The sequence below is a fragment of the Schistocerca nitens genome, chromosome 9, assembly GCF_023898315.1.
Source record: "Schistocerca nitens isolate TAMUIC-IGC-003100 chromosome 9, iqSchNite1.1, whole genome shotgun sequence".
In the NCBI taxonomy this organism is placed as follows: Eukaryota; Metazoa; Arthropoda; class Insecta; order Orthoptera; family Acrididae; genus Schistocerca; species Schistocerca nitens.
The window spans coordinates 115,263,726-115,275,829 of NC_064622.1; the positions used below are offsets into that span (position 1 = coordinate 115,263,726).

At 46.3% G+C, this 12,104-nt stretch overlaps 1 protein-coding gene across 1 annotated transcript in view; it reads right to left on the reverse strand.

Moving 5' to 3' along the window:
* Positions 1–343: 343 nt before the first annotated feature.
* The window catches only part of LOC126204046 (uncharacterized), an 86,029-nt gene continuing 74,268 nt past the window's right edge, over positions 344–12,104 (reverse strand). The window contains exon 4 of the mRNA XM_049938470.1: positions 344–526. Within this exon, the coding sequence (XP_049794427.1) occupies positions 344–526 (183 nt within the window). The remainder of the gene's footprint in view (positions 527–12,104) is intronic.

Here is a 12,104-nt window from a genome sequence, read left to right on the forward strand (position 1 = left end):
CGGGGGCACTACACTATATTAGGAAGGTGTACCAATATCCTTGGCTCTTCAGTTTACATTTCTCCGGAACCCAAAGTAGTTTTCCGCGAGATCGGCTACCAATTTGCGGCAATATTTTGTAATCGTGACTTATTAAACTCATAGTTCGGAAAAATTCATGTCTGTCAGCAATTGCCTCATTTGGAATTGGAGTTCTTACATTCATACTAAAGTCTGAGAGTGTTTCGCCCGTCTCATATTTGCGTACCTGTTCGAATGGTTTGTCATGGATGATTCTCGCAAGGTTCTCGGTTATGGATTACATAAGGAAATGAGAGTGAGCGGTGGAGAGGAGAAAGACTGTTTATTGTTCCGGCGGCGGCTCTGCCTCGCGAGTCTCCACTTCCTGGATGGCGGTCTCGACGGACGCCCTCACCACGTCCTCAGCCAGGCTATAGCGCGGTGGTTTGGGCTTCGCGAAGAAGCGGTACACCGTCACGTGCTCGTACGTCTTCACCGGCGTCACCACGCACTTCGGGAAGCGATCCTGGGAACACAAAATGGAAACAGGATCTCACTCGTTTATCTACGAGGGCTATACAGAAATGAATCTCCAGTATCAAAATGGTTCAAATGGTTCTGAGCACTATGAGACTTAACATCTGAGGTCATCAGTCCCCTTGAACTTAGAACTACTTAAACCTAACTAACCTAAGGACATCCCACACATCCATGCCCGAGGCAGGATTCGAACCTGCGACCACCGCGGTCGTGCGGTGCCAGACTGAAGCGCCTAGAACCGCTCGGCCACACCGGACGGCGAATCTTCAGTATCATGTGGTACGGCAGACAGTGGGCGAAATGGGGCAACCACAACACAGGTCACGCAGTACGTCACTGCAAGGGCGTTGAGATATTTCTGGTATGAGCAAGCATCAGTACGTATTCGATAATGTCGTAGTGTAGCACAAACTCACCAGACTAGCAACTGTCATCTCCCAGGAGACATAAGCTAATACTAAGTAATACCGGCTTTAACCTTGATAATGGTAGGGCCCAAATCTGTACATGACAAAAATGTGTCGCTAACAGGGGTGAACAGAAACGAAACTTCCAAAAAAGTTCTGTGTTATCGTCTCGGAAGACGAACGGGAATATAATAACAATTCTGTTTGTCTGCATTGGTAGTGAACTAGTGTAAGAGGGAAGTTATGAATTTCAGAGGTTGTTCACCTTATGACGAACCAATCTGCTTACTAAGAACTTTTTTTATAAGCACCTATCTAATTTGTGATGTGGTTCTTCGAACACGTGGAAAGGCTTTTACAATTCCGTTTCATTAACCAAAAATTCAGTTTTTAAGTATACCTTAACATGATTTGTGTTTCGGCTAACTGAAAATTTAGGGTTATGCTTTCGGAACTTTCGGGATGAATGGAAACGGTAATCGTCTTCTTTGCTTCAAAACAAGACAATGAATTTGACGGAATAGAAGAACCGCCTGGCACTGTTCTGAATCCAGGGGATTAGTCGCAGCATAAAGTACACTATGTGATCAAAAGTATCCGGATACCTGGCTGAAAAGACTTAAAAGTTCGTGGCGCCCTCCATCGGTAATGCTGGAATTCAATAGGGTGTTGGCCCATCCTTAGCCTTGATGACAGTTTCCACTCTCGCAGGCATACGTTCAATCACGTGCTGGAAGGCTTCTTGAGGAATGGCAGCCCATTCTTCACGGAGTGCTGCACTGAGGAGAGGTATCGATGTCGGTCGGTGAGGCCTGTTACGAAGTCGGCGTTCCAAAACTTCCCAGAGGTGTTCTATAGGATTCAGATTAGGGCTCTGTGCAGGCCAGTCCATTACAGGGATGGTATTGTCGTGTAACCACTCCGCCATAGGCCGTGCATTATGAACAGGTGCTCGATCGTGTTGAAAGATGCAGTCGCCATCCCCGAATTGCTCTTCAACAGTGGGAAGCAAGAAGGTACTTAAAACATCAATGTAGGCCTGTGCTGTGATAGTTCCACACTAAACAATAGTGCCTCCATGAAAAACGCAACCACACCGTAACACCACCGCCTCCGAATTTTACTCTTGACATCACAAACGCAGGCAGATTACGTTCACCGGGCATTCGCCAGACCCACGCCCTGCCATTGGGTCGCCACCGACTATAATTGTATGAGCGGGGTACTTATTTGAAATGAGACTCAAGTTTGCTTTGAACTGTTCAGCAACTACATCTTCTGAGTCGGGGGTCGGTAAAACGATCCAATTAATAGTTTAGTCCGATTGTCAGGTATAACCTCTACCCATACTATTTCACACGAACTATCTACATCAATTTCGCTACAAGGCAAACTACCTCTGACAGCAATAAATACTCCACCACCAACTGTATTTAATCTATCCTTTCTGAACACTGTTAGATCGTTTGAAAAAATTTCTGCTGAACTTATTTCTAGTTTTAGACAGCTCTCTGTACCTACAACTATTTGAGCTTCAGTGCTTCCTATAAGGGCCTGAAGCTCTGGTTCTGTCCCACCACAGCTACGACAAAATACAGCTACAATACCAATCGTTTCTACAACTACCTCACTGTGTTTTATCTGCTCACTTTTAGACAGACGTCCCTTCTGTGGTTCCCTGAGGCCCTCTAACCTAAAAAACCGCCCAGTCCCTTCTACACAGCCCACGCTACCCGTGTAGTCGCCTCCTGTGTGTAGTGGATTCCTGACCTATTAAGCGGAACCTGGAATCCACCACCCGATGGCGCAAGTCAAGGAATCTGCAGCCCACACGGTCACAGAACAGCCTGAGTCTCTGATTCACTCGGCTCTGCACCAAAGGACCACAGTCGGTTCTATCGACGATGCTGCAGATGGTGAGCTCCGCCTTAATCTCTGAAGCAAGACTGGCAGTCTTTACCATTTCCGCTAGCCGCCCGAAACCAGACAGTATCTGCTCCGATCCAAAACGACACACGTCATTGGTACCGACATGAACCACCACCTGCAGTTGGCTGCACCCTGTACTCTTCATGGCATCCGGAAGTACCCTTTCCACATCCGGAATGACTCCTGCTGGAATGCACACCGAGTGCACATTGGCTTCCTCCTCCTTGGCAGCCATGTTCCTAAGGGGCCCCATTATGCGCCTAACGTTGGAGCTTCCAACTACCAGCAAACCCACCTTCTGTGAATGCCCAGACCTTGCGGACCGAGAAGCTTCGTCTGGAACAGCGTGGACGACTGCATCCGGCTAAGAGACATCGTCAGCCACAGATAACGCCCGAAACCTGTTCGTCAAACGAACTGGGGAGGCCCTACGATCGGCCCCTTGGAAAGTGCAGGCAGTACCCGTGGCGGCCACAGCAGTGGACCGATTGGAGAACACGTGGGACATGCTCAACGTCCCTCGCATCCCCGCATTCGATACCCCAGAGTGACGCCCCTTGGCAGCAGCCTCAAGCTGTCTGACGGAAGCCAAAGCTGCCTGGAGCTGTGAGTGAAGGATCGCCAACTCAGCTCGCATCTGTACACAGCAATCACAGTTCCTATCCATTACTGCAGTCGCTTCTGTTTGAAGCTCGTAAAAATGTGTAACAAGCGAACAGTGTACTCGCCTTATTAGTAGCAGGAACTAGCGGTGCTGCTCTTGCAGACGGTCTGTCACGTGCGCGAAGAGAGTCAGTGGGGTTCTGGAAGGTACCGAGAGGAATGTGTAGCCATGCCGACTTCAGTGCTGTGGCCAGCTGTGGTAGGTCTCCCAGTTGAGGATCCATAGCACGAACAGCCCTATCGAAGGGGGCCACAGGTTTTCGATTGGGTTTTAATTCAGGGATTTGGCGGCCACCAACTGCATGTTGGGGTTGATATGGCCGCCAAGGATAGATGCGTACTTGTGTTGATCCATTGTACCTTCCAGAGCGACTAGATCACCCAGTGAATGCCACGAAAACATGCCCCGGGCTATATAACACTCCCTCATCCAGCGTCGACCCTTCGGACGATTGTTGCAGGGCCGTACACGCTGAAGGTCATTCATCTGTCCGATGGAACATATAACGTGATTCATCTGAAAGGGCCACCTCTCGCCGCTCAGTGGACGTCCTGTTGCGGTGTTGGCGTGCTAATTTCAGCCATCGCCGCCGATGAACAGTAGTCTGCATGGGTGCGTGAACCAGGCGCCTGCTACAAAGGCCCATATGTAGCAACATTCGCTGAAAGGTCATTAAGGACACGCTGTTGGTGGCCCCTTGTTCCATCTGGGCTTTCAGTTGCTCAGCACTTACATGTCTATTCGCCCGTACGCATCTCTGCAGCCATTATGGCCAATGGCACACCATAGTTGCCTCGGCGGTGGTTTTTGATAGCGCCATTTTGTCATGCAGAGTATATTTTAACCACGGCGACAGGTGAGCAGCTTACAAACTTAGCCCTTTCGGAAATGCTTTCACCACTGACCCAAAAGCCAATCATCATGCCCTTTTGGGCGTCAGATAAATCGTTCCATTTCCATATTACAACGACTGCACTATTGTCTGCGTCCCCCGACACACTTTATCACTCTCCACTGCTAATGCTGCCACCTGCAATCTGTGAGTGGTTATTGCACGTTAACGACGAACATTGGCGGTGGTCACATTAATGAGACTGAACCGTGCATTAATTACCACATTCTAAAACTACACTAGTCGCTTTTGAGCAATGTAGGTAGTGTAGAACTGGTACCTGGCGGCCATGTGACGCTCCACTGCAGACGCAAATCATGGTAGTTCAAAAATGGTTCAAATGGCTCTGAGCACTATGGGACTTAACAGCGGAGGTCATCAGTAGTCAACTTAGAACTACTTAAACCTAACTAACCTAAGGACATCACACACATCCATGCCCGAGGCAGGATTCGAACCTGCGACCGTAGCGGTCGCGCGGATCCAGACTGAAGCGCCTAGAACCGTTCGGCCACTCCGGCCGGCAACTCATGGCAGTGAATCGGTGTCTACACACCAGTCGGTTCTATGGAGCAACGTGAGTCGACATGACGTGGAAATGTGATAGAATGACAGAAACGAGCTGTCGCGATTGGACGCATCTATGACCAGACCATGAATTAAGTTACTCAATTTTTTCAAGTTGAGTATCAGTGCGGAGTGTCCAACATTGTCTACAAGGAATAGGGTACCGCCCACAGCCGTATAACGCGGTGCAAGAACAGTATTCGTGAAACCTTCTTAAGACACAAAGGAATTAAAGACATTTTCCGCCAGTGGGCATTCGTATATATCAATGAGGTAAGGTGGTCATTTATACCGGACTAGGATTTGAACCCAGATCTCCTGATGACTACGTAGATGCGTTGACCACTACGCCATCCAGACGCAGTGACCACCACAATTGCTTGGACTACCCTAGAACGCCTCCTGCCAGACACAAATTCTCAACTTAAACCACACACTACGGATGTAGTGCCCCTGCTCATTATTCTCATTACTCGCGGCATATCGCCGATTCCCGCAAGAGTTCGAGCCTGGTGTGTATCTTCAGTGAAGGGATCATTTTCCGTCATCGCCTCAATTATATTGTAGTGCCTGTTATTTCAGATGTGTCCGAAAGAACAGAGGTCACATATTGAGAAGATCTGAAACGACAGGGACTGAAGAGTAGTGCGTCGCCTTGTATCTGACAGTCGCTATTAAATCCAATAGGGACTGTTGCTGTCAGTGAATACAGACCCTTCTCAACCATCTTCCAGTCAAACATTCCGATGACAACTGTATGCAGTGGACATTTGGCGGTTAGTCGACTGGAGGGAGGTAGGTTGGTCACAGTGTTGCCTCTATTTAGATAATGCAAAGCGTCGAGAGTGCTAATGGCTCATGTAGCTTTTAACGCGCAGTGTGAGGGGGTGTGGTTGAGGCCGGAAGTGTTCTGTGATGTTTTGGGGTGCATTTGGGTCAAGCATTGGGCCCTCTCATTCAGGTAAGCGCGCTCTCGACCCACAATGTTTACTCAACGTTCTCGGTGACCAAGTGTTACCATTAATTTCCATCTTCATGGTGAGTACGCTGTGGACACTCTCGACCTCGTACAAGGCAACAGCCGTACTACAGGGCTGCAACCAGGCGTTCTTGGTTTGAGGATCACTCAGGAACTTAAGTTACCTTTCCGCATCCGAAGATCACTCTTTTAAGCCTAAAATGTGGCTACGACCAATGCTACGGGCTTCCTTTACCGTCGTAATTCACCGATACACACTGCAATTTCGGAGCTGCATCTAGCTGTCTGTAATCATGCTTTTGTACACAATTAAGTGCGTGGCTGAAGGTTCATCGAACCACCTTCAAGCTATTTCTGTATCGTTCCACTTTCGAAAAGTGCCCGGAAAAATGGAACTCTTAGTTCTTTCCGTGCGAGCTCTGATTTCTCTTATTTTATTACGATGATCATTTCTCCCTATGTAGATAGTGGCCAACACAATACTTTCACACCTGAGGAGAAAGTTGGTGACTGAAGTTTCGTGAGAAGGTCTTGCCGCAACGAAAAACGCATTTGTTTTAATGCCTGCCACCCCCATTCGTGTTTCATATCCATGGCATCCTCTTCCTTGTTTCCCGATAGTACAAAACGAACTGCCTTCTTCGAACTTTCCCGGTGTTCTCCGTCGATCCTATCCGACGCGGATCCCACGTAGCACAGCAATACTCCAGAACAGGGTGGACAAGTGTGGTGTAAGCAGTCTCTTTAGTAGCCCTGTTGCGTTTTCTAAGTGTTCTGCCAGTAAAGTGCAGTCTTTTGTTTGCTTTACACACAACATTATCTGTGTGATCATTCCAGTTTAAGTTACTCGTAACTGTAATCCCTAAGTATTTAACTGAATTTATAGCCTTTAGATTTATCATGCAACCGAAATTTAGCATTTCTTTTAGTACTCATGTGGATAACCGCGCACTTTTCATTTTTTAGAGTCAGCTACAACTTTTTGCACCGTACAGATATCTTGTCTAAATAATTTTGCAATTTATTTGAATCGTCTGTGACTTTATAAGACGGTAAATGACAGCATCATCTGCAAACAATCTAAGAAGGCTACTCAAATTGTCTCCTAACTCGTTTATGTAGATCACAAATGGCAGAGGACATGTAACACTTCCTTGGGGAACGCCAGATATTACTTCTGTTTTACTCGATGACTTTCCGCCAATTACTACGAACTGTGACATTTCATACAGGAGATCACGAATCCAACTGCGACGATACTCCACAGGCACGCAGTTTGGTTAGAAGTAGCTTGTGTGGGGAACGGTGTCAAAAGCCTTCAGCAAATCTAAAAATATGGAATCTATTAGACATCCCCTGTCAGTAGTACTCATTATTTACAGAGAATAAAGAGCTAATTTCACAAGAACGAACCAGTCCACGACGCGTCTAAGCTATGTTAACACCCTCTACATTTCTCGTGTTTTAACTTTTACTTGCTAGATGACGTAACTTTACACTCGACTTGGATGCCCCGTCTACTGTAACTATTTTAAACTTTTATTAAATCTCAAAAGTGCTTATAGCCGTTCATTAGGGAGGCATGCAATTTGAAATTTCGAAAATGTCAGAATACAGCTCTTCTTAAAGACGAAGCATGGCGTAATTTTTAATCTATTCTATTGTACAGTTTTTATAATAATCATACACCCATTTTTCTCAAGGTGTCATTGGGCACATAACTGTTTAAATACGCCTGACTTCTACATTTTTACTCTTTGACATTGCTTCCCTACAGTACAGTGTAGGTTATTTATTTTTCTGTACTTACACTGGCCGGCCGCGGTGGCTGTGCGGTTCTAGGCGCTACAGTCCGGAACCGCGGAAGTGCTACGGTCGCAGGTTCGAATCCTGCCTCGGGCATGGATGTGTGTGATGTCCTTAGGTTAGTTAGGTTTAAGTAGTTCTAAGTTCCAGGGGACTGATGACCTAAGATGTTAAGTCCCATAGTGCTCAGAGCCATTTGAACCATTTTTTTACTTATACTGTACATATATACGCTTTGTTTCTTCATCTCCTATAATGCAGAATATTTATATATCCAAGTTATTATGCATTAATAATGGAAGTTTCAGATCCAGATGGAAATGGCCTCATACGAAGGTCAAAATTTTCCGTGAATGTAACAAGTTCTTATTAGCAACTGGAGCGGCTTTTCATTAATGACCTTGGACGCTTAGGACGGTTCAGGAGGTGTTGCATATTTTTATATTCGTCACAATCACATCTATCGTCATATTCATCTATAAGGTCCCTCTTGATCAGGTTTGCCTTCACTGCTGCTGCACCCGTTCTGATGCGATTCAGGCTCTTCCTAATCTTCCATAGCAAGCTCTCTCCGCTCGGCTTCTCTTGCAGTGGAGGGTAGTCATTTGTAGACTCAGGAAGTTCTTCGGTGAGGAGTGTCTTAATGGATTTAAGTCTCTTAGCACAATAAGATTCTCCAAGTAAGGAGTGATGTTCATCGGCGATAAGCTTAAATTTCTCCGTTATGTTTACGCGCGGCTCTTTGGGACTTTGCGTTCCCAAATGCGGCCATATTTTACAGTTTAACGAGCGGAATGGATTTCATGCAAGCAGTTATTAGTCGGCCTATTTCATTTAAGCTTAAGTTTATAGTGAGACGGGGTGAATAGAAGCAGTTTCCAATTAAAAAAAAAAACTGATCATTTTAAAAATAAATATTAAAATCAAAATTATATAGTATTGTGGGTAGTGTGTCTAGCTTTAAACTTATAATCAGTTTTGAAACCTAGTGCATGGTTTTGAAGCATAAAAAGATAAAAACTTGGTGTTTCCATTCACTCTTTGGAGAGGGGTGAATAGCAGCAGCACTACTAACCTCATTATTTTTATTGTTTATTGGTCTTTGGGCTGAATAGGGATATTTCAAATCTGTTCTGGAACTATCCGACTAAGAAACAAAATTTAGCCGGTTCAAAACAGTTTTATTCGACATAACAAATTAAAAACATTGCATGAAAGTTTCTTATTATTTTCCAAATAATAGTTGTTGTATATGTAATTACTTGAGTGTTCAATTAAATTGATAAAACTAGTTTGTTTGTTAGTACATTTAAAAAAAACATCGTGTTTGAAAATCCAGAAGTAACGAATAGCTGTCGAACAACATCTCCTTGACTAAAACATGTCTCATCTGTTAAAATAATGGTGTTTAATCGGTCTTGTCTTTTTTTATAAAAAAGAATCAACACAATCTTTGCCTTCTAAATAATAAATTTCATATGTATTGAATCTGAATGACTGATTGCTTTTTCCATATACAATATGTGATCAAAAGTATCCGGACACCCCAAAACCATACGCTTTTCGTATTAGGTGCATTGTGCTGCCACCTACTGCCAGGTACTCCATATCAGCGAACTCAGTAGTCATTTGACATCGTGAGAGAGCAGAATGGGGCGCTTCGCGGAACTCACCGACTTCGAACGTCGTCAGGTGATTGGATGAAACGTGTCATACGTCTGTACGCGAGATTTACAAATTGCTAAACATCTCTAGGTCCACTTTTTCCGACGTAAAAGTGAAGTGGAAACGTGAAGGGACACGTACAGCACAAAAGCGTACAGGCCAACATCCTTTGTTGACTGACACATACCGCCGACAGTTGAAGAGGGTTATATGTGTAACAGGCAGACATCTATCCAGACCATCACACAGGAATTCCAAACTGCACCAGGATCCACTGCAAGTACTATGACAGTTAGGCAGGAGGTGAGAAAACTTGGACATCATGGTCGAGCGGCTGCTCATAAGCCACACATCACGCCTGTGAAAGCCAATCGACGCCTCCCTTGGTGTAAGGAGCATAGACATTGGACGATTGAACAGTGGAAAAGCGTTGTGTGTCGTGAATAATTGAGGCGATGACGGAAAATGATCCCTTCACTGAAGATACACACCAGGCTCGAACTCTTGCGGGAATCGGCGATATGCCGCGAGTAATGAGAATAATGAGCAGGGGCACTACATCCGTAGTGTGTGGTTTAAGTTGAGAATTTGTGTCTGGCAGGAGGCGTTCTAGGGTAGTCCAAGCAATTGTGGTGGTCACTGCGTCTGGATGGCGTAGTGGTCAACGCATCTACGTAGTCATCAGGAGATCTGGGTTCAAATCCTAGTCCGGTATAAATGACCACCTTACCTCATTGATATATACGAATGCCCACTGGCGGAAAATGTCTTTAATTCCTTTGTGTCTTAAGAAGGTTTCACGAATACTGTTCTTGCACCGCGTTATACGGCTGTGGGCGGTACCCTATTCCTTGTAGACAATGTTGGACACTCCGCACTGATACTCAACTTGAAAAAATTGAGTAACTTAATTCATGGTCTGGTCATAGATGCGTCCAATCGCGACAGCTCGTTTCTGTCATTCTATCACATTTCCACGTCATGTCGACTCACGTTGCTCCATAGAACCGACTGGTGTGTAGACACCGATTCACTGCCATGAGTTGCCGGCCGGAGTGGCCGAACGGTTCTAGGCGCTTCAGTCTGGATCCGCGCGACCGCTACGGTCGCAGGTTCGAATCCTGCCTCGGGCATGGATGTGTGTGATGTCCTTAGGTTAGTTAGGTTTAAGTAGTTCTAAGTTGACTACTGATGACCTCCGCTGTTAAGTCCCATAGTGCTCAGAGCCATTTGAACCATTTTTGAACTACCATGATTTGCGTCTGCAGTGGAGCGTCACATGGCCGCCAGGTACCAGTTCTACACTACCTACATTGCTCAAAAGCGACCAGTGTAGTTTTAGAATGTGGTAATTAATGCACGGTTCAGTCTCATTAATGTGACCACCGCCAATGTTCGTCGTTAACGTGCAATAACCACTCACAGATTGCAGGTGGCAGCATTAGCAGTGGAGAGTGATAAAGTGTGTCGGGGGACGCAGACAATAGTGCAGTCGTTGTAATATGGAAATGGAACGATTTATCTGACGCCCAAAAGGGCATGATGATTGGCTTTTGGGTCAGTGGTGAAAGCATTTCCGAAAGGGCTAAGTTTGTAAGCTGCTCACCTGTCGCCGTGGTTAAAATATACTCTGCATGACAAAATGGCGCTATCAAAAACCACCGCCGAGGCAACTATGGTGTGCCATTGGCCATAATGGCTGCAGAGATGCGTACGGGCGAATAGACATGTAAGTGCTGAGCAACTGAAAGCCCAGATGGAACAAGGGGCCACCAACAGCGTGTCCTTAATGACCTTTCAGCGAATGTTGCTACATATGGGCCTTTGTAGCAGGCGCCTGGTTCACGCACCCATGCAGACTACTGTTCATCGGCGGCGATGGCTGAAATTAGCACGCCAACACCGCAACAGGACGTCCACTGAGCGGCGAGAGGTGGCCCTTTCAGATGAATCACGTTATATGTTCCATCGGACAGATGAATGACCTTCAGCGTGTACGGCCCTGCAACAATCGTCCGAAGGGTCGACGCTGGATGAGGGAGTGTTATATAGCCCGGGGCATGTTTTCGTGGCATTCACTGGGTGATCTAGTCGCTCTGGAAGGTACAATGGATCAACACAAGTACGCATCTATCCTTGGCGGCCATATCAACCCCAACATGCAGTTGGTGGCCGCCAAATCCCTGAATTAAAACCCAATCGAAAACCTGTGGCCCCCTTCGATAGGGCTGTTCGTGCTATGGATCCTCAACTGGGAGACCTACCACAGCTGGCCACAGCACTGAAGTCGGCATGGCTACACATTCCTCTCGGTACCTTCCAGAACCCCACTGACTCTCTTCGCGCACGTGACAGACCGTCTGCAAGAGCAGCACCGCTAGTTCCTGCTACTAATAAGGCGAGTACACTGTTCGCTTGTTACACATTTTTACGAGCTTCAAACAGAAGCGACTGCAGTAATGGATAGGAACTGTGATTGCTGTGTACAGATGCGAGCTGAGTTGGCGATCCTTCACTCACAGCTCCAGGCAGCTTTGGCTTCCGTCAGACAGCTTGAGGCTGCTGCCAAGGGGCGTCACTCTGGGGTATCGAATGCGGGGATGCGAGGGACGTTGAGCATGTCCCACGTGTTCTCCAATCGGTCCACTGCTGTGG